Source organism: Dromiciops gliroides, chromosome 4 (genome assembly GCF_019393635.1).
Source record: "Dromiciops gliroides isolate mDroGli1 chromosome 4, mDroGli1.pri, whole genome shotgun sequence".
NCBI lineage: Eukaryota > Metazoa > Chordata > Mammalia > Microbiotheria > Microbiotheriidae > Dromiciops > Dromiciops gliroides.
Genome location: NC_057864.1, coordinates 477,732,119 through 477,755,364, shown reverse-complemented (window position 1 = coordinate 477,755,364; position 23,246 = coordinate 477,732,119). Strand labels below are relative to the sequence as shown.

General features: G+C 43.1%; 1 protein-coding gene across 1 annotated transcript; it reads right to left on the bottom strand.

Moving 5' to 3' along the window:
* Positions 1-14,890: 14,890 nt before the first annotated feature.
* On the bottom strand, positions 14,891-21,961 carry ZP3 (zona pellucida glycoprotein 3). The gene is made up of 8 exons (XM_044003618.1): positions 21,677-21,961; positions 19,992-20,110; positions 17,203-17,306; positions 16,629-16,806; positions 16,435-16,552; positions 16,255-16,346; positions 15,490-15,629; positions 14,891-15,090 (listed from the first exon to the last, which is right to left on the bottom strand). The coding sequence occupies exons 1-8, from the start codon at positions 21,959-21,961 to the stop codon at positions 14,891-14,893; spliced, it is 1,236 nt and encodes a 411-aa protein (XP_043859553.1).
* Positions 21,962-23,246: the final 1,285 nt, after the last annotated feature.

The following is a 23,246-nucleotide window of genomic DNA, read 5'->3' as shown; positions in this document are numbered from 1 at the left end:
AGGATCATGACATTGGGGTGATGTCATGACTTGCACTGAATTGGATTTAAGTAGGGGAGGACTGTGCTCCTCCAGAGCCATCTGAGTCCAGTGATAATACATACACACATACATTCGTACGTATGTGGGGTCACACAGCTAGTAAGTGTCAGAGGTGAGATCTGTACTCCTCCCAACTTCAAGGCCAGTGCTCTGTATCCACTGTACCACCCAGCTGCCCCCAATGAGCTGGCATATTTCACAGCAAGAGAGTTCATTCACTCTTTGTATTGTCTGGTGTATTCTAATGTTAATCATTTTTCTGATTTTTGTTTGTTATCTGTTTACATAAATGGGCTCATTCTCTAGTCACTATTTGTGATGTTTTTGTTTGTTTCTTTTTGTAATTAGCATTAGACAGGAAAGGATCAAAGCTTAAGATATGTTTTCGGTACTCCTTCCTTTTTTTTTTCATTCTTTTTTTTTTTTAATAGGAGTGCTAGATTTGTTTTGTTTTGTTTTGTGGGGCAATGAGGGTTAAGTGACTTGCCCAGGGTCACACAGCCAGTGTCATGTGTCTGAGGCTGGATTTGAACTCAGCTCCTCCTGAATCCAAGGCCAGTGCTTTATTTACTGCACCACCTAGCCGCCCCCTACTCCTTCCTTTTTAAGGGATAGTGACCAGGAAATCTGCTTGAACCTAAGGACAAACTCATTTCCTCTAGGCTAGCAATATTTGGTGGGGGATGGGGTGAGACAGATAGAATTCTGGTCTGCAACGCCTCTCTCTGTGAAGAGGTGAAAAGTCAGCTTCGTAGCCCCCTTGTCCTGCTCCCTCCCTGGAAGAAATCAAACCCCCTTGGAGAGAGAGAGAGATGAGAATCCAAATAAGTGTTTTCACTCTTCCCTGTGACTCACATTTAGACAAACCCACGTGTGCACACACGGGCACCACGAACACATACAAACTGTACACACAGAGTCATCCTGGAAGGACAGGCTAGAACCGGATTGTGAAGCGTTTTGAATATCAAACAGAAACATTTAAATTTGATCCTAGAGGCAAAACAAAATCCTTGAAGCTTCTTGAAGAAGAGTGATGTGGTCACACCTGTCTGTGTGGAAGATGATTTGGAGAGGGGAGAGATTTGAGGCAAAGGAGACCAGCTGGGAAGCTATTACAATGGTCCAGGTGAGAGATTGACTTTGGGATTCACCTGAGTTCAAAGCCAGCCTCAGATACTTGCTAGCTGTGTGACCCTGGGTAAGACACTTAACCCCAATTATTTAAAAAAAAAAAGTGAGGGGGGATGGACGACTTTTAAGGCCCTTTCCATCTTTTTTTTTTTTTTTGTGAGGCAATTGGGGTTAAGTGACTTGCCCAGGGTCACATAGCTAGTAAGTGTTAAGTGTCTGAGGCCAGACTCGAACTCAGGTACTCCTGAATCCAAGGCCAGTGCTCTATCCACTGCGCCATCTAGCTGCCCCGCCTTTCCGTCTTTAAATCTATTATTCTATCCTGAGATATAATTAAGTCCACTGGAGCCAATGAGAGGAGAGCACCCAAGACAAAGCCTGGGGTACATCCACACAAAAGGTAGCAGGGTATGGATGATGAGCCTCCAAAAGACAGTGAGACAGCTTGTGCTGGTCCTGCCCTTGGTTCATCCTTCTCTGGTCTGGAGTGCCTTTAGATTGAGCCTTGGGCTAAGGCAGCTCCTGGCTGCCACTGGCTGCCAGTCCTAATTCCAAAGTCAGGTTAGAGACTCCAGCTCTACTGGAAGACCCCTGCCAAGTGCCCCAGCTCCCTGGATGTCAAGCCCAAAGTCCCAAGTGTCAAGGGCTCTGTATACATAAAATGGCTCCCTGCTGCACTCTATCCCTTGTACAGAAATCGAGAGGTTTCAAGGGCAAATGAAGGACAAAGGAAACCTCAGACCTGTTTGCCCACACACAGATCCAATCGCTCCCTGTTCTCTCTTTGTTCCAGCAAGGATTAGGGGAGTTTTAGTTCCTGTTGTTTCACAATTCTATTTCTGCCTGTGGAAACTTCTGGAAACCCCTACAGAGGAGAAATGGGATGAGAGCAGAGTTCTTACCCTTGTTTGTGTCCTGGGTCGCTTTGGGCAGTTAAGAAGGTGAAACTGAGGTACCCCTTCTCAGAAGCATGTTTAAAAATACATAGAATTACAAAGTAACCTAATCATATTGAAATATGGTGACCAAAATACATATTTAAAAATTCATGAACCTCAGGTTTGACCTAAGGCTTATACCTGATTATACCCAAGGACTCCTGGACTAGAGGAACAATCTTTGCATTGGCAAAGGGGAAGACAAAGCTATCTATTGAGAGACAAAAGGTGGGAGAGGAGTTCCAGGCTTGAAAGAGATTTGGACCATCTACTGTGATAGTATATTTGGGAATTAATAAAAGCTGGAGACAGTGTAGAGCAGGAGAGAGAGAGAGAGACAGAGACATAGAGATAGACAGAGGCAGAGACAGAGAAACAGAGAGAGACAGACAGAGACAGAGAGAGGGGAGAGACAGAAAGAAAGTTAACCTGAGAGCCAGGAAGCCCTGGGTTTAAGTCCCATTTCATATAGATGCTGGCTGTGAGACTTTTTGGAAATTATTTAACCTCTTAGAGTCCAAAGTAACTCTCTAAGACAACTTGTACACAAAGTTGGGAAAGTGTTCAATCAAAAAGAGTTGGAATTTTGGTAGTCCATCTTGGCTGTTATTTTTTGAGAACACCATTAAAAAAAAAAAACCATCCTCTGGGCTCCACCCTCTTTTTTCCACTCCCATCAGGACTCATGCCATTAGCTCACTGGTCACATCCTTTCTGGAAGAGCTAGAAGTTATTCAGAGAAATGTCAATCACCTTAGAAGTTGCCATAATCCCCAATGGCTTTGGGTGAGCTGACTTTCTTTTTTGCTTTGAAAAAAAATTATCTAGAATGTGAGAGATCCTGATATTCCACAATCTTAACTATGGGATTCCCAAATCTGTTTCCATTTGAGTTACTTTTTAGAGAGTTTACTTTGTTTGTTTGTTTTTTTAAAGAAATTCTTGGGGCAGTTGGGTGGCACAGTAGATAAAGCACCGGCCCTGGCTTCAGAAGGACCTGAGTTCAAATCTGGCCTAAGGCACTTGACACTTACTAGCTGTGTGACCCTGGGCAAGTCACTTAACCCTCATTGCCCTGCAAAAAAAAAAAAAAAAGAAAGGAAAAAAAAGAAATTCTTTCTACTTTCCCAGTTGTTGTTTGTGCTTGTCCTCAACAGTATGAATTTTGCCATTGATTTTGTCTATTGATGTTTTCAGATTTCCTATCTTCTTTTCCATGTTGCACATTTTTTAGTTATCTCTTCCTGATTTTACAATTTTGGGTTTTTTGTTTGTTTGTTTGTTTTTAGCATTGGGCAGTTCAAGTTTCATTTCCTCCTGGGATTTTTAAAACTTCTCCAAATTCCTCTTTCATTTCCCCTTTTGATTTAAGAACACGGATTCAGTATGGATTGGCAAAATTCTTGTAAAGTGTTCTTTATGTACTTGAGGGCATATCTAGGGCTATCTTTTGTTTGTTTGTTTGTTTTTTGCGGGGCAACGGGGGTTAAGTGACTTGCCCAGGGTCACACAGCTAGTAAGTGTCAAGTGTCTGAGGTCAAATTTGAACTCAGGTCTTCCTGAATCCAGGGCTGGTGCTTTATCCACTGCGCCACCTAGCTGCCCCTTGGGCTATCTTACAATGTTTATTTTTCCATTTGAATCTCTTCTGATGTTTCCTAATTGACATGGGGCTTAGGATAAATCAGAAGAAGTTTCTCCTGTGAGAAGCAAAACCAAAGATGACAAGATAACAGGGCAGACATATCAAAGAATCAAGGGAATATTAAAGTTTAGATTGACCAACTAAATATCAGGATAGACAAACCTAAGAAGTAAGGGGAGATAAAATTCTATAGCAGGAAAGTCAATTAGGCTCGGCTACTACCCAACCTGAGCTAGGAGACAGAGATAACCCCAAAGGTCAGGACCATCATTTCAAAAAAATCTCCCTAGATTCTTAGGAATGTGACAAGCATCCAGGCTTTCCCCACCCCACTTCACCCCACCCCAAAGAAGAACTTTCCATTTTCAGGTGGACATCCCATCTATCCTCTATAAAAGCTTTTGCCTTCTCTGTTTGTGGAAGAGAATGTTTCTAAGCCTTCCTCCCTAGGGGTGAAGTCTTTGACTTCTCTCTGAGTCACTTTCTCTAGCGCCAAATAAAAGACTACTTAATTCTAATTGGACTGTGTGTGAGAGTGTAATTCTTTATTGAGGACTACCTAAGGACCCCAACCTTTTCCCCATGACACTGAAGATCTCCCATATTTATTTTGAATGTATCTGGGATCTTTTGCTTCATCAATTTCCTTGATCTTTTTGATTTTTCTACAGAAATCTTCTTGTGTGAGTTTCTTGCTGTTTTGCTTCCTTTTGCAAGTTTCTATTCTGATTTTGGAGGGTGACGTCAGGAGGCTGACCTACCCCTTACAATTTTTTATTATTTCCTAGTTCAGTTGCTTTTCAGGAAGCTGAGAGGACCTGGGACAGGGTCCTGGGGCAAAGTTTTCCCGAAGACACAATTTGCTGACCTAAGAGTGAGCTCAAAGCATGCACTTCCTAACTATGTGAAAGGCAGGAATGTGGCTAGGCAGGAGGAAGATAACTCCCTTGCCTCCTGGGCTTAAGTTTGTCTCTGGGGTCTTCCTCCACCCTAGTCTGCATAGGGCAGTACATAGGAAGAGTTTGGGAATTGAGAAAATGTGCTCCCCAGAAGCTCTGAGACTTTGGCAGTTTGTTTTGAGAAAGTAGCATGTGGTCTGGCCAGTGCAGTTGCCTACTCTGGTCCCAATTACCAGATATGTTACATTTCACTCTTCCCTCAGGGTTCTCTGGTACTTTTAAGGGGGCTTAGATGCTGACAAGGCTGTCTGCAAATGGCTCCAGCTACACCAGTAGTTTTCCCTCCACTATTGAGGGGGGAGTCCCCTCCACCCCAGTTCCATTTAACTGAATTAGCTTTCACAAAGAAATATTTACTTCAAAAATGTAGTCACAAATATACAAATTTATCCCACAACATTTAGAGATGTAATTCCCCCTATAACATCTTATTTTCTGGGGATGCTGGCAGTTGGTAAAATAGTAAGAATTCTGGACTTGGAATCAAGAAGACAAGTCTGAATCCCACTTCAGACAAGACCCTGGGCAAGTCCCTTACCTTTTCTTTGTGTCTGTATCTTCATCTATAAAGCCAGCGGGTTGGATTTAAATGTCCTTTCCAGCTCTAAATCTATGATCCCATATACATAAATTCAAAATATACATATAGCACCTGTGTTGCTATGGAGACACAATCCCAGGGCTTTCAGTTGGAGATGGTTTTTTGTTGGTTTTTTGGTGAGGTAATTGGGGTTAAGTGACTTGCCCAGGGTCACACAGCTAGTAAATGTTAAGTGTCTGAGGCCGGATTTGAACTCAGGTCCTCCTGAATCCAGGGCTGGTGCTCCATCCACTGTGCCACCTAGCTGACCCTGGAGATATGGGTTTTTTTTTTAATAAAGTATTTTATTTTTTTCCTGTTACATGTAAAGATAGTTCTCAACTTTTGTTTATACAAGCTTTCCAATTTCAGATTTTTCTCCCTCCCTCCCCCCTCCCCTGGACAGCAGGTAATCCAATAGAGTATATATATACACATAATAACATTAATCATATTTCTGCATTAGTCATGTTATAAGAGAAAAATCAGAGCAATGACGAAAAACCTCAAATTAGAAAAACATCAGCACCAAAACCAAAAGAAATAGTATGGTTCATTCAGCATCTATACTCCACAGTTCTTTTTTTTTTTCCCCTGGATTTGGAGATCCTCTTCTATCATGAGTTCCCTGGAACTCTTCTATATCATTGCACTGGTGAGAAGAATATAGTCCATCACAGTAGATCAACACTCAATGTTGATGATACTGTGTACAATGTTCTTCTGGTTCTGCTCATCTCACTCATCATCAACCCACGCAAGACCCTCCAGGTTTCTCTGAACTCCTCCTGCTCATTGTTTCTTACAGGACAATAGTATTCCATTACATTCATATACCACAACTTGTCCAGCCATTCCCCAATTGATGGGCATCCCCTCAATTTCCAATTCCTTGCCACCACATAAAGAGCAGCTATAAATATTTTTGTACATGTGGGTCCCTCTCCCCTTTCCATGATCTCTTTGGGAAAAAGACCCAAAAGTGGTATTGCTGGGTCAAAGGGCACGCACAGCTTTATCACCCTTTGGGCATAATTCCAAATTGCTTGGAGATGAGTTTTTAATTTAGATTTCTGGGATTGTATTCTCTGTAGGGCTTGGGGCAGAGGAGGACAGGGCAGGGCAGGGAGAGAAGCTGGAAAATCTCAATCCTAATTTAATAATTGATTATTAATATGAGAGGAATAATCATTTCTTTCATCGGCCTCTGCTATTGTTTCACTTATAGAAAGAGATGATAGAGAAAAAGATGGCTGAGAGATGATAGAGATAGATATATAGAGATAGAAAGATGACAAACAAAAAATATAGATAGGTAGATGATAGATGAATTGAGAGATAGAAATGATAGAGAAAAAGATAATAGAGATAGGTACATGAAAAGAGATCGATGATATAGAGATAGAAAAATAATAGAGATGATATGGATGAAAAATAGAGATGGATAGATAGTTAGAGGGACAGAAAGGCAGGCTGGCAGCTGCGAATTCTTGTTGTGTGATTATGCTGACGAGGGAGAGATTGGGGAAAGGTTTGGCCAGGGACAGCTTCAGTGAAGCTGTGATGCAGGGAAGGAGTGGACAATGATCCTACTGAGCATTTGCAAACACGAGGGAGGTCCCTTGAGGTAGCACCTCTCAGCAAGCCCATGCTCCATAAATAAGAGCATATATAAAGAGATAGATTTTAATAGAAAATATCAATTTACCTCTAGACTGAATAAAAATAAGCCCTTAAGGTACAAGTGAGGTAAGACAGGAAAAGGAGATGTGTTCTGATCTAAAGGAATCTTCCCATTTTGTTGTTGTTGTTATTATTGAAAGATTTATTAAAGCAAGCCAACTACTTGGTAGGGGCAGCTAGGTGGCTCACTGGATAAAGTGCTGGCCTGAAGTAAGGAGGACCTGAGTTCAAATCCAGCCTCAGATACTAGCTGTATGACCCTGTTTCATCCTGTTTGCCTTAGTTTCCTCATCTGTCAAATGAGCTGGAGAAGGCAATGGCAAACCACTCCAGTACCTTTGCCAAGAAAACCCCTAATAGGGTCACATAGAGTTTCAAATGATTGAATCACAACCTTCCCTTGGTAAAATGCTACACTGCAGGATCCCCCTCTTACTTCCTTTTGTGTTCTTTATATGCACAAGGTAACTAAAAAATAAGTGGGGGGAAGTATGAGCATCTGAAACAAGAGCATGAGCAACATGAAAGATCTTACATATGAGCTGGCACTTGAGCTGAGCTCTGAGGGAGTCTGGGTAAAGGTGAGGGGGGAGAGGGTTCCAGGCATGGAGCAGAGCCAGTGCAAAGGTGCAGGGATTACAGAAGGAAGGGCATGTAGGAAGGGCATCAAGAATGCTCTTCTCGGGGGCAGCTGGGTGGCACAGTGGATAGAGCATTGGTCCTGGATTCAGGAGGACCTGAGTTCAAATTCGGCCTCAAACATATCACACTTACTAGCTGTGTGACCCTGGGCAAGTCACTTAACCCTCATTGCCCTGCAAAAAAGAAAAAAAAAAAGAAAGAATGCCCTTCTCCTTGGGTTATAGAGTACATGATGGGAAAGAATGTGCAATGTCTACTGGAGCCAGCCTGTGAAGGGCTATAAGTGAGGCATTTGTATTAGATCCTAGAGATGGTGGGGAACTTTTTTTTAATGTTAAAAATATTTTATTATTTTCCAGTTACATGTAAAGAGAGTTTTCAACATTTGTTTTTATAAGATTTTGAGTTCCAAATTTTTCTCTCTCCCTTCCCTCCCCCTCCCCAAGACAGCAAGCATCTGATATGGGTTATATATGTACAATTACATTAAACATATTTCTTCATTAGTCATGTTGTGAAAGAAGAATCAGAACTTAAGGGAGAAACCTCCAAAAAAAAAAACCACCAAAAAGTAGAAACAGTATGGTTCAATCTGCACTCAGAATCCACAGTTCTTTTTTCTGGATGTGGAGAACATTTTCCATCTTGAGTCCTTTGGAACTGTCTTGGGTCATTGTATTGCTGAGAAGAGCTAAGTCTATCACAGTTCATCATCCAAACAATGTTGTTGATACTATGTACAATGTTCTCCTGGTTCTGCTCACTTCACTCAGCATCAGTCCACTTAAGTCTTTACAGGTTTTTCTGAAATCTGCCTGCTCATCATTTCTTTTAGCACAATAGTAACCCATTACATTCATATACCACAACATGTTCAGCCATTCAGTGGGGAACTTCTTAAGCAGGGAAGTGACATGGTTAGACACCACCACCACCCCAGTGCTTTAGGATCACCACCATAGTAGCTAAGTGAGGTACAGATGGGAGAGGGGAGGGACTAGAGACTGGACAGGAGATGATGAACCTGGACTAGGGTGGTAGGCCACATGGTAGAGAAAGCAGGGAGAGAACTTCAGCAGGAGGAAAGTCCCAAAAGATGCATGCTGTCTTTCAGAGAGACAGCACATGGTTTCAGGGAGACTCAAGGGAGTTCATAAGATCCACCCAGTCCTGGGAGAGAGAGAGAGAGAGCTCATGGGCTCTTCCAAGAGTTTTTCTCCTCTTTTGATAGAGGCAGAAAATTATACAATGATCAAAGCTAATTGGTTAGCATCATTCAGTTCCATTGGTCGACATGACTTAAGGGTGGTCTATATTAAAATGAACTCTACAGGGGACAGCTAGGTGGCGCAGTGGATAAAGCACCAGCCCTGGATTCAGGAGGACCTGAGTTCAAATCCAGCCTCAGACACTCGACACTTACTAGCTGTGTGACCCTGGGCAAGTCACTTAGCCCCCCATTGCCCTGCCAAAAAAAAAAAAAAAAAGAAAGTAAAATGAACTCTACAGATGATATCAAGGAGAAGAATGTAAAAAACCCTCACTGAAGGGCCAAGGCCAAGTCCATTATCTAGGTGTGGTTTATTCCTGTCAGTCCTTCACTGAGCTAGACAACAGAATCTATCTCCATTTATCTTGTTCCTTTGGGTTTGTCCCAAACCAGGTTTGCTGAAGTTCCTCAAGACCTGTATTTTCTAAAGTTGAGGGGGAGGGGAAAGAGAAAGAACTCAAATTGATCTCTGGGTCCCCCCCCAAAATCCATTCTTAATCATTATTTTCTCACACCTGGAATCAAACCCAACTCTTAATGTCCTTTATCTTGTCCTGATTTCCTTGTTTATGCCAGGAGTTGTACCAATAAAAGAAAACTTTTAAGGCTTTTAGTGTCAACTTCCATGATGGATACAGGATGTGGTTTAGTCTAGAAATATCTAATGTGGGTGTTTCTGTGTGGGTGTGTATCTTTACTTCTCCCTATCTGTTTTAATCGCCCTCTCTTTCCTTTAAATGACAACCAGATGCTATTGTTATTGCTTATGTAGTTTCCCCACTGTGAGTTTCTCAGTATCATGACTCTAGCATTAGAAAAAAGCTCAAACTTCTGTATTTCTTTTGAAGGCATCACCACCTTCCCAGTCACACAAGCTCTTAATCTTGTAGTCATCCTTACCTCTACCTCCCGTACCATTTCCAATCAGTCACCCATTATCCGAGAGTCTCTGTCCACAATACCTGTCAAGCCCATCATTTGCTCTCTGCACATCACCTTAGCTCAGACCCTATCACTTAACTTAGAGCAGTAGCTTCCAAATTGGTCTCTCTGCTCCCAGTCTCTCCCCTCTTTAAATCATTCTTCAACCTGATGCCAAAGTAGTCTCCCTAAGGCACAAACCTCATTATCCTACTCCCCTTAAGAAACCATCAATGGATCCCCATGCTCTCTGAGATATAATACAAATTCCTCCACCTGACATTTAAGAGGCCGTACAATCTGGTACCAGTTTAATTTTATATCCTTCTCCTTCACAAACACTTCATTTCAAGAAAACTATCCTACTAGTTGTTTCCTGTTCCCCAATAACCTTTATGAATGATTTTTAAAATCCAAGATCCAAGACATTTCCTATGCTACTCCTTCCTGATGAAACAAAGAGAAACAATTAAGCAAAAACATTTATACAGCGTCAACTTCTGACAATGTACACAGTAGTCTATCCTGCTAGTGCTCCACCTCTTTTGTGTGAGGAGAGAGGCATCTTTTATAATCAATTGTCCAGAACTGGATTCATTGGTTTTTCAAGTACTCAGAATTCAATTTCCCTTTAGTGATCTATTGGTTTGTGTTGTTGTCAGCATTGTGTCTATTTGTTTTCTTTGCTCTGCTTATTTCATTTTTCTGTCATTCTCAGAATTCTTCATATTCTTCACTGCTTGTATAATAATATTGCTCCACACTTATACACCAATTCTTTCTCAGGCATTTTCCAACTGATGAGCATTCACATTTTTCAGTTCTTTGCAACCACAGAATATTGCTATGAATATTTTTGGCACACATGGGAGCTCTTCATCTATCTTTGGCTTTTTAGTGGCATATGCCCAGTACTGGGATTGCTGGGTCAAAGGGTATGGACAGTTCTGGTGGTGACTGTTGTCATCATAGTTTCTCCTCCTCCTCCCTTCTCCCTTCTCCCTCCTCCCTTCTCCCTCCTCCCTCCTCCCTCCTCCCTCCTCCCTTCTCCCTTCTCCCTCCTCCCTCCTCCCTCCTCCCTTCTCCCTCCTCCCTCCTCCCTTCTTCTGTGTTCCAGATCACACATCTTGTAAGGTCTGAGGCCAGATTTGAACTCACTCGGATCCTCCTGACTCCAGGACTCCAGCTCTATCCACTACAGTGCCACCAAGCTGCCCCTCAGGTATTATTCTTGCAAAATTTCAAGGTGCTCTACAGAATTATTGGAATACTTCCACCACCAGTGTATTAGTGGGTTGTGTTCCCACAGTACCTCCAACATGTACTCTTCTCATTTTGTTGTCCCCTTACCTATTTGTATGGTATGTGGTAAAACCTTGGTGTTGTTTTAATTTGCATTTCTCTACAGATTATTTGGAGTATGTTTTGATGCTTTATATTGACCCATGTTATGGGTCAACATGTTTTGATAATTTATAGTTTGCATTTCTTTTGAAAAATTTGTTCATATGCTTTGACCACTTATCAATTGGAGAATGGCTCTTGGAAGGCTATAGATATGTCAATTTCCTTTTTATTTTGCAAATCAGACTTTTATTAGTGATTTGTTTTCCTTTTTTCTTTCTTTTTTTTTGGGGGGGGACAATGAGGGTTAAGTGATGTGCCCAGGGTCACACAGCTAGTAAGTGTCAAGTGTCTGAAACCAGGTTTGAACTCAGGTCCTCCTGAATCCAGGGCTGGTGCTCTATCTACTGCACCACCTAGCTGCCCCAATTAATCAGTTTTGTACATAAATGTGCCAACAGCTTGATGGTGGTATTTTTGAAATGTAGAACAAACATACTTGTGTACTTTGTGTAGAAAAAAATAAAATTTAATTAGAAAACAATCTCTTTTACATTTTTGCTCAGATATCTTCTTCTGATTCTCCAGCAGGAGCCTTCATAAATTCAGGGAGTCTGTTCAAAGCCTCTCACTAGGTTGCCTGTCCTCAAGTTGATGTTCTGAGGGGTAGGAGCAGCTTCCTGTTTGTGGCCTCTTTACCTTTTCTATGACAGTTCTCCACTTCCTGTTGCAAACTCAGAAGTCAGAGTTGAAACAAAAATAAAAACAAAAACAAAACCCCCAAACTATGGTCAGGATCCCAAAAAGCCCAGGAGGGTGGTGTTTGATATTCCAAATGCAGGGATTTGCAAAGTGGATGTGATTTAAAACCATCAGAGAGGGATGCTGAGGATCTCTGCTTGTTGGAGCTGGGGGGTTGGGGCACACCTTATAGACTATCTAGGTCAGGCCTTCTTAACCTTTTTTGCCTCACAGACCCCTTTGGTAGGCTGCTGAAACCTTTGAGGCCCCTCCTCAGAATGATTTTATTTGTTTGTTTGTTTTTGTAGGGCAATGAGGGTTAAGTGACTTGCCCAGGGTCACACAGCTAGTAAATGTTAAGTGTCTGAGGCCAGATTTGAACTCAGGTCCTCCTGAATCCAGGACTGGCGCTTTATCCATTGCACCAGCTAGCTGCCTCCCAGAATGATTTTAAATGCACTACATTGAATACATTGGATTACAAAAGAAACCACTTATGCTTAAATGCAGGGATCAAAATAATTTCTCAGTTATTGGACCCCAAGGTTATGAAGCCTTGATCTAGAGCAAATGGTAGAACTAAAACTAGAACCTAGGTCTTCTGACACAGACCGGTGATCTTTTACCCACGTGATGCAAGATCCTGGGGCTGCCCCAGCACTGACTTGGCTCCATGACCTTGAGCTGAAGGTTTTTCCAGTCCCAGAGAGAACAATCTTTAAGGCAGAAAATCCCCTTAGGGTAAGTTTATTTCCCTTTTGGTTTTCTTGGTTGACTGGTAATAGGAAAGCATGTGACAGGAACAGTTGGAAGAAAATTGATTAGGTGAATATAAAAATTAGGGACTTAGCCTCATGCTAGCTTCAATACTCACTAGCTATACAAGCCTGCATAAGTCTTTTAAATCTCTGTATCTCAGAGAGATGAGAGGAGAGAAGAAAAATGGGGGGAGAAGAGAGGGAGGGGGAGAGGCAGAGAGAGGAGAGAGAGAGGAGAGAGAGAGGAGAGAGAGAGGAGAGAGAGAGGAGAGAGAGAGGAGAGAGAGAGGAGAGAGAGAGGAGAGAGAGAGGAGAGAGAGAGGAGAGAGAGAGGAGAGAGAGAGGAGAGAGAGAGGAGAGAGAGAGGAGAGAGAGAGACAGAGAGAGAGAGACAGAGAGAGAGAGACAGAGAGAGAGGAGAGAGAGAGACGGAGAGAGACAGAGAGAGACAGAGAGAGAGACAGAGAGAGAGACAGAGAGAGAGACAGAGAGAGAGACAATCTGTTTCAGTCTTCACTCGGTATCCATAATCTCTCTCTGGAGGTGGATCACATGTTTCATTAAGAGTCCTTTGAGGGGGCAATTAGACGGTGCAGTGGATAGAGCACCAGCCCTGGAGTCAGGAGTACCTGAGTTCAAATCAGACCTCAGACACTTGACTGTGTGACCCTGGGCAAGTCACTTAACCCTTGAAAATGCAGTTGGTCATGGTTTGGCTTTTTTTTTTTAAGTGAGGCAATTGGGGTTAAGTGACTTGCCCAGGGTCACACAGCTAGTAAGTGTCAAGTGTCTGAGGTCGGATTTGAATTCAGGTCCTTCTGAATCTAGGGCTGGTGCTCTATCCACTGAGCCACCTAGCTGCCCTACCACCTTCACTTTTACAGATGAGGAATGGATCAGGTGACATACCCAAGTCTCATAGGTATAAAGGAACAAAGGTAGGATTAAACCTAGCCCTTCTGATTGCAGAGGCAGAAATTTTCCCTTTCTACCCCATGGCTTTAGGTCATCAGTTATGGCCAGCCCCTCTGTTTTACAGAGGGAGAAATCAGAGGCTCAGATCTGTAAGGCAACTTGTCCAAGATCTCAGAGGGGGAGGGAGAAGACTAACTAGAATCCCATCCAGCACCGTTAGCCCCAGGCCAGCTGCCTTGAAATCACCATTTGTCTTAGCAGAAATCAGATGACAAAGCTGCTATGTTTGGTCATGAGAGAATTCCGAGGTCCTCATGAAAAGGATCTGGTCTTAGTGGCCCTCAGTGTAGATTCTTAACTACTAGAAGTTGTTTGATCCCTAAGGATGCTTCCTTATTACAACTTCAGTCTGGGCACATCCCAGCCTTGTCCAATTCTCCCAGAATAACCCCTGCCCCAACCTTTTGCCAGCTAGTCTGAGGCTAATGGCAAATATGCAGACCCCCATGTCAGACATTAGTCTATACACCTGCAAGATTAAGCCACTGCTCAGGCAAATAGCTGACTAGCTATAGGGTATGACTTGAGAAAGAACAAGGGATCCCCCTTCAAAGGGGTATCCCTGTTACCCTCAAGAGGCCTATCTTAAAGCCTGTAAGCTATCAAAGCATGGTAGAGCACTGGATTTGGGGTCAAGAAGCCTTGGGTTCAAATCCTGCCTTAGATACTTATCACTATGTAACACCAAGCAAGTTCTTCTATAGACCCGTTTTCTTCTCTGTAATATCAAGCAGGTTGAACCCCAGAAAAGGAACTTAAGGTCACTTTATACTTTTATATCTCTGACTCCATGAAATGAATCCTTATTCAAAAGGGCAGGAATAAAAGCATATTTTCCTGTGGCTATGATGATAAAGTAGGGAGCTCTCCTTACCTAGAGGCATTTAAACAGGTTAGAGAACTTTGGGGGGCATTTTCGGGGGTATTCGTGGTTTAGGCAGAAATGAAAACACATGAGGAGTTATCTGTTTGGGGATTAGCAAGGAGAGTCCCGTCTGTGGGACTAAGACGCAAATTAAATGTTTTCTACCCTGTCTCTCCACCCCCTCCAAAACAGATTTCATTTAAAACGACTGGGGAGTTGTTCCCCCTATTCTCCCCAGGAACAGCCCAGGGCAATTTTAAGTGACCAACCTGAGAACAAGCCCCGTCATCTCTAGTCTGGCACATTAATACTAATTTACTACACCAGTCAGACATTAGGAATCTTTTTTTTTCCTTTTCCTTTTTTTTTTTTTTTTATTGGCTAGCAAACAAATCAAGAGGCACTGTTGTGCTTCCTACAGAGGAGAACCAGGACCGTGATCACTAAGGTAAAAACCAAGACCTCAATCAGAGACAGGCCCAGGCTAAGGGCTGCGTACTTTTCCATGAAATCCGGGTTGGGCTCCTGTGGGGTGTGGTGACTGACATTCATTGCCAAGAACACAGGCCCAACGGTGATGTCTGCTTCTCTCACTGTGGGTGGAGAGAAAGAACACAAAACCTCATGACTGGGCTTAGAAGTGGAGTTTAATACCTGTGACTTGGTGCCCTGCTAGCCCTTGCTAAATTTAGACCAAGTAGTCATAGGATTCAGAGTTTCAGAGCTAAAGAGGACCTCATTTTACAGATGACTAAACAAAGGCTTGGCATGTAGAAATTAAACCAAGCAGCAGAATTCAAACCTAGAGCCTCCTTCTTTTCCTCTACAGTTACTAAAAAGCACTGACTGGGAGTAATCATCTCACAAGAGATGGAGTCCTAGGAGTTCTGGCTCCATGCTTGAGAGCCTAGTTATGTTTCTAGATTTGTCCCGGCATGGGTGAGATGAACTAAGGATCTGGGGGCTCCTGGCTATCTTCATATAGACCTTACCTCGCTGCTGTTGGAGAGGAGCTGTTCTCGGCCAGGTCTTTGCAGAGATTGGAAGTAGTCTCCTAGACCGGATTGGATGCCCACAGTCTTTGGTATGGCAGCATGTACAGATGTCAGGAGGTCCTTCTACTGGAACCCAGCTGGGGAAAGAGATGATGGGGTCAAGGGAAAGAGGAGGAAGAATGGAAATGAGGGGAGAAGAAAGGCTGTTTCTTCTCCAAACATTACATATTTGCTACATGCTAGGGATAAAGAAATGTAAGACAATCCTTGTCTGTCTTCAACAAGCTTACATTCTATTGGAGGATAGGGAAATAACAGATGATTGTTCTATGCATAGAAGGTATTTGGGGGTGAGGAGCCCAATCAGACAAGGACTCATGGAGAGGGTGTCTGAGCCGAGTTTTGAAGGAAACCAGTGATTCAAAAAAGCTGGAGGTACAAAGGGAAGAGGAGAGATGACACACCATGTGTGAAGAACAGTAAGGCCATAGTGTCTGTATGAAGGAGTGAATGTATGAGGGGACAGGAAACAGATGCTGGGGCTAGGCTGTGAAGAGCTTTAAGTCCCAGGCAGAGGAATGTGATTTGTTTCCAAGTAACAGGGAGCCATTGGAAGTTTGAGGGAGAGACATGGTCATTCATAGACTTTAGGAATATCACTGTGGAAGATGGATTAGAGATCTAGTCAATGGTAACACCCCCCCCCCCCCCCCCCCCCCCCCGCCGCCTAATTCGCTACTCCTACTTTCAAGATCCATTTACCTCTTGGTGGACTTATTGAAGGAACAGGCCTTGTTTATTTGGTCTGGGGTTTGGTCAGCAGCAGTGACTCTCAGATGGCATGTGATATAGATCTAGGAGAGCAGAAGTCATGTATCAGGGAGGAAGGGGCAGGAAGATAGGGTGACCTCATTTGCTCTTAGCATAGAAAAGTGTATTTACCAGTTTCCGAGAGTCATTTACAAAGTGGAACATGTCCACTGTGAACTGGAGAGTATCCGGCCTAGGCCTAGGGGCTCTGAAGGCTGAAGAAGAGTCGGAAAGACCATCTACCAGGCACCTGGAAGAACAGGGAGATGATGAAGGGATATACTCCTCAAGAGGCATGTCTGAGTCTGAAGGAATAGGGTACTTACCCATGGTGATCAATGATACCATAACGAGGCTCCGAGTTCTTATCCGGGCTCAGTGTGGCCACGCAGTGGTCAACGAAGAGCCTCAGGGCCACGTGGCTGCCTGTATGGACACCAGCCTGAAGGTGGGCTGTGTCACCCAGTTGGAACCCCGCTGAGGTACTCTCAGCCGTCCAGTCATCTGGAGGGTAGGATGACCGAGAGCATTCATATACTTCCATGGAGAGAGCAGGGGCAAAGTTTTAAAAAATTCTTTCGTTTTAAAAAAAAAAAAATTCAGGGGCAGCTAGGTGGCGCAGTGGATAGAGCACTGGCCCTGGAGTCAGGAGTACCTGAGTTCAAATCCGGCTTCAGACACTTAACACTTACTAGCTGTGTGACCCTGGGCAAGTCACTTAACCTCAATTGCCTCACTAAAAATTTTTTTAAAAAATTAAAAAAAAAAACCCAATTCAGAACTTAAATATATAATGAACATTTTCCTAGGGCAATTAGACCAGGAGGAGAACATTCTGTTTATGGATAGGTGGGGCCTTTTCCTCTCCCCTCCTCCTCCTCCCACCCCCATTCAGCGTACCATTCATCAGGCGGAGAGAAAAGCCAAGCTTTTCTTCAGAAGCTATGGTGGACCTAAAGGGCATCCATGTAGGCTGGACAGCTCTGCTACTCACATTGCCCCACCTGGAAGAAGAGACAGAGTGTATCCGATTTGCCTGACCCATGTGACTGACGGATCCTACCTGAACTGCGAAGGATTGTTAAACGAGTCCACATCTCCTTCATCTTCCTGAAACTTTCATTGGATCTATCCATTCCTGCTGACTATTGTCCTTTCTCTCCTCTTAGAACTAAACTCCTTGAGAAGGTCATCTATAATAGGTCGGGGTCTCTCTCTCTCTCTCTCTCTCTCTCTCTCTCTCTCTCTCTCTCTATATATATATATATATATATATATATATATATATATATATATATATAGTCCTCTTTCATTAGTCAGCTCCTTGAGGGCAAGGACTGTCTTTTTCTTCCCATATTTCTAGCACTTACATAGTCACCAGCACATAGTAGGAGCTTAATAAATGCTCGTTGATGGACTGACTTTTAAGAGTTTAAGTAATTGGGGCAGCTAGGTGGTGCAGTGGATAGAGCACCGGCCCTGGATTCAGGAGTACCTGAGTTCAAATCAGGCCTCAGACACTTAATACTTACTAGCTGTGTGACCCTGGGCAAGTCACTTAACCCCAACTGCCTCACTAAAAAAAAAAAAAAAAAAAGAATTAAGGGTTTAAGTAATTTTCAATTTACATCAAGGGTCCTTAACTTGGGGTCTGAATTTGAATTTTTTTAAATATCTTGATAACTGTTTCAATATAATTATATATAATTATTTATATATGTGTGTATGTATATATATACACATATATACACACATACATAATGTTCAATTTTACATATATATATTTATATTTATATATATAAAAACAAACATTCTGGGGCAGCTGGGTGGTGCAGTAGATAGAACATCGGCCCTGGATTCAGGAGGACCCTAGTTCAAATCTGGCCTCAGATACTTAACACTTACTAGCTGTGTGACCCTGGGCAAGTCAATTTACCCCATTTGCCTCCTCATGTGTAAAATGAGCAGAAGGAAATGGCAAACAGCTCCAGTATCTCTGTAGGAAAACCCCCAAATGGGGTCACAAATAGTTGGATACAACCAAACAACAACATAAAATCCTTTAGACCGTATAAAATATCCTGCAACAACCCTATTTGGCAGATTATTCTCCTTTTTATAAATGAGGAAAAGGAGGTTCATCAGAGGAAAGTGACTTGCTTTTGGTTACATAGATAGTGACTCAAATACCCAATTCTAAATCTGTAGTTTTTCCATCTACTCTCCCAGTCTATCTTGGGGTCTCTGGTTAAATATTCCCACTTCTCAGATGAAGAAACTCCTAAGTTTTAAAAATAATAATGTTCCAGGGGCAGCTAGGTGGCACAGTGGATAAAGCACTGGCCCTGGATTCAGGAGGACCTGAGTTCAAATCCGCCCTCAGACATTTGACACTTACTAGCTGTGTGACCCTGGGCTAGTCACTTAACCCCCACTGCCCCACCCCCCCAAAAAATTTTAAAAATAATAATGTTCCCTTAAGCTCTAAATCCTATCAGGAGGGAAAACTCACAATCATGGCAAGGTCTATTTTCTGAAGAATAAGATGAAAACCAAACTGATGTGCTTACCTCTTCACATAATGATGGGGTATGGATCATGGTAAAGAAGTTATCATTTATCATTGCTTACATGCCCTTTAGTCTGGGGCAGGACCCTGCGTATATTTTCCCACCTACCCACCTTCCACTCAGGGGTTGGGTCGTCTTAAAAGTTCTTTTTAATCATTGAAAATAGTCTGAGAACAAGCCTAGACTCATTAGGCACCTTCACTTCCCCTCCATCTTCCCAGAGGCTAGGGCGAGTCCTGGTGCATGACTCTCCCCTCACTGGAGACAAGAAGCTTCATGGTGCCATTCCACAACTGCTTAGTGTGAAACTAATTTTACAAAGTCAAAGTGGGGGTGACAAGGTAGACCTATGCTCAAAGCCCATCTTTGAGACTTTTTTTTTTTTGCAGGCAATGGGGGTTAAGTGACTTGCCCAGGGTCACACAGCTAGTAAGTGTCAAGTGTCTGAGGCCGCATTTGAACTCAGGTCCTCCTGAATTCAGGGCCAGTGCTTTAACCACTGCGCCATCTAGCTGCCCCCATCTTTGAGACTTTGGACAAATCTTGGACCTCTCTGGACCTCAGTTTCCTTATCTGTAAAAGGTAGATACTGGACTAGTCAGGCCCAAGGGCTTCTCCCGATTCTATGAATGTTGTGGATTATTTCTTGGACCATAAGAGGTAAAGCAAGTTCTGGTTTTTATCATCTAGTGACAGAATCTTGGGCAACACTTGGGTGTCTTAACAGGGCACTCCTTGTTATAGTATAAAGTTACCTGAGGACAATAAGTGAGGGTGGTGAAAAGGAGAAAGAGAAGGGAAATTGGCAGCAAGGTCTTAGGGAACTAGAACACACGATAAATAACCACGGGAAAACAAAGAAAGCAAAAAAAGAAAAAGAAAATTTTAGGAAGGAGGGAGGAGACTTGAGACAAGTGTTTTTGCTTTACATCATTTTGCTGAGGGGCACATTTAGGAGTTTCAAACTTTGAGTAGAGCTGAGATTGAGAGAGAGAGAGAGAGAGAGAGAGAGAGAGAGAGAGAGAGAGAGAGAGAGAGAGAGAGAGAGAGAAAGTCAGTCAGCCTAGTGAGTTCTCCATCTTTAGGAAGGGAAAAAGCTTATTACCATCCGATACACACCTAGGATAGTGACACTCAATGGGAACTTCTGCCTGATTAGTCCTCAGGATAGTAAAATTACCAACTGGGTGTGGGTTGTAGAACAAGCTTGTGCGGTATATTAGCCCATCTGGAGTTACCTGGAAGAAGAAACAGTTAAGAGGCTTAATTAACCCTTATCGCAGGTGGTTCCATTATAGAAAGTTAGACATTCAGTTCAATGTGGTTATTTTTAAATTTGAGTATTTATCATGTATAAAGTCCCATAAAACACCCCTCCCTCCAAAAGGCAGCCCTTAACCCACACCATGGTCCTTGATTGCCTTTGAACCCGGTGAGAATTAATAAGGTAACAGTCAAGTAGCTAGCTGGATAAGGGGTGACGTTTGGTCTATTTCCCTCCAGGGGCATTTCAGAAATATTGCTCCTACTTTGTGGGATACCCCCTCATAGGATCGCTAGATGTGAGCATACCATAGCCCAAAGTTCTATTACATGTGGTTATTCATCCCCATTACATGTAAGCCAAATTTCGGCAGTGCTGTAAGTCTTACAATACGCATCCTTCACACCAAACCTGTGAGACACACTTCTTTCATTTTACAAATGAGAAAACAGGATCTTAGAGGTAGCACCTCTCCTATAATTGTATCAATCAACATTTATTAAGCTATTACATGTCAGGCACTGTGCTAAGTGCTTGTGCTACAAATACAAGGAGCTTACAATCTAATAAGACAACACACAAAACAAAGCTGAAGATGGGTCTGGGGGCGGGGCACCATAGAAAAATATGAGAAGTCCCAAAGTAGTGCAGCAAAGTGAAAAATAAGGAAATGTTCTGAGCCGAGGTCCCTCTTTACATGGAGGTTTTGGAATTGGCTCCAATCAGAGGAACAGAAGATAGGGTTGAGGTAGTCTCAAGGCTGAAGAGGTTTTCTCAATAATTAGCTTTCTGGGGCCTGACAGAGAAGTGTCAGAGTAATGCAACCAGGTGAGAAATGAGGCTAATGCATGTCTCAGTCGGACACAAAGTTGAGAGAAGCAGTGGTGTAGGGTCAAAGTTCCATCCAGGCTTAGGAGCCAGGAAGGAGAAGGGTTCAAATTTGGCCTCTGATCCTTTAATTTTGTAACCATGGTCAATCTCAGTTTCCTCATCCAAAGTCCTACCCTCAACCTCCCAGCCTCCCAGCTTGCAAGGCAGGTGTTGATCTGCAGTGACAGAATAAGTTAGTCAGGTGGCTGGAGTCAAGAGGATTGGAGTTCAAATCCTGCCTCAGGCACTTACTAGCTGTGTGACCCTGGACCAGTCACTTTGTTCCACTGAGCCTCAGTTGCATCGTCTGTAAAATGAGGGGGACTGGATGACCACTAAGGTTCTTTCCAGTTCTAGAGCTCTGATCTTTTTACCCAAAGCCAAGTCACCCCTCTGGGGCTCAGTTTCCTCGCCTGTGAGGTGAGAGTGTTTGACTGGATGGCCTCCAAGGGCCCTTCCAGCTCAGAATCTACAGTCCCGTGACCACTCCAGAAAGTGGGAGCTGGGATGCAGTATTTCCCTGTTGTTCTTTCTCTGCTTTTGGTCCTCTGTTGTTCCCGGTTCTCATGCTCCCAAGCATGGATGGGCAGCTCACAGCAGCTGGTCGAACCACAGTGGTGCCCAGGGGAACTCACAAACATTTCCCCAAGGAAGGGGGCTGGAGTCTTACCTGCACGACACTGCCACACTCATGGAGGCCAACCTCAAAGGTAACTACTTGGGCATCTTCTTGCAAAGCTGCTGGCTGGCAGCCCCCTGGCCCCAGGCTGAGGTCCATCACTTGGACCAGCTTGCCAGTGCCAAACAGATCTCTCTGGACACTGACCACCATTTGGGACTCCAGACACTGTATCTGCACGGGTTGGGGAGAGTGGGGAGCCTGCTGAGAAGCCCCGGGAAGCACCAGGAGCAGCAGGAGAGGCAAAGAGAAGTGGTTGGGGTATCCAGGATCCATTGCTCTTCTGAGAGTAGGTCAAGGCTAGCCTCCCTCAGCCAAATCCCAAATCAGGAGCCAAAACCACCAGCTACACCCTGGGCCTATCTGTCTTCCAAATTCTCCGTTTGGAAAAGTAGCTGGGGAGGGCGGACTGTTTATACACTTTGAGGGAACACAGACTGCTCACACCTGTGGGAGCTCATAGCCCAGCCCTTCCCACTCTGAGCCATCCCACTTCCACCTGCCTCTCTCAATCAAGTTAATGGCCAATCACTCTAACAAACCTTTACTCAGCAATAAACCTGTCCCCATCCTATACTGTTAGGGAGACAGGATCCTTTACTCCTCAGGGTAAAGGTAATGCTCACAGTAGTTTTATTGGTGATGTTAAGATTCACACCTGTGGAACAGCGGACACAGGAAGTACCCAAATGAGTAGTCTTCCCAGGGACCTTCCACCCTCCCCCCAACTCTCAGGCAAAAAGATTTCACATTTTCTCAGACCTTCCTTTCCTCTGACTCTGCCAAGCTATGAAAACTGCAACCGAGTCTTCCAATGCTTTTCATTCCCCATAGGCTCTCCTTCTTCTGAAAACTCCATTTATATCCTTTGACCATTTATTAATTGGGTAATGGCTCTTATTTCATAAATTTGACTCAGTTCCCTATATAGTTGAGTTTTCTTTATCAGAGAAACTTGCTGGAAAATTTTTTCCCTCCAGTTTCCTGCTTTTCTTGTAATTAGTTTTTTGTTTGTTTTTGCACAAACCCCTTTTAATGTAATCAAAAGTATCCACTTTACCTACCATCATCCTCTTTCTCTCTTCTTTGGTTATACATTTTCTCCTTATCCATAGATTAGCCAGGTACATTTTTCCATGCTCCTCTAATATACTTATGATATCACCCTTTACGTCTAAATCATTTCTCCATTTTGATCTTGTTTTTGCAATTGGTGTGAGATGTTGGTCTGTGCCTAGTTTCTACCAAACCCTTTTCCATATTTCCCAGTAATTTTTGTCCAATAGGGAGTTCTTGCCCCCAAAGCTTGGATCTTTGGATTTATCAGACACAGAATTACTATGGTATTTTACTACCATGTATCATGTACCTAAACTATTCCACTGATCCACTACTCTATTTCTTAGCTAGTACCAGATTGTTTTGACCATTAGTGCTTTCTGATATAGTTTGAAATCTGGTACTAAGCCACTTCCCTTCATATTTTTTCCATTAATTCCTTTGATATTTTCAACTTTTTATCCTTCCAGATGAATTGTGTTATTTTTTTCTAGCTCTATAA

Coding starts and splice junctions, on each gene's coding strand:
- ZP3 (XM_044003618.1), bottom strand. CDS start 21,961: ATGGATCCTGGATACCCCAACCACTTCTCTTTGCCTCTCCTGCTGCTC. Junction 20,111..21,676: donor AGTGTGGCAGTGTCGTGCAG/GTAAGACTCCAG, acceptor TTCTTCTTCCAG/GTAACTCCAGATGGGCTAAT. Junction 15,091..15,489: donor TCCTCTCCAACAGCAGCGAG/GTAAGGTCTATA, acceptor CTCCACCCACAG/TGAGAGAAGCAGACATCACC.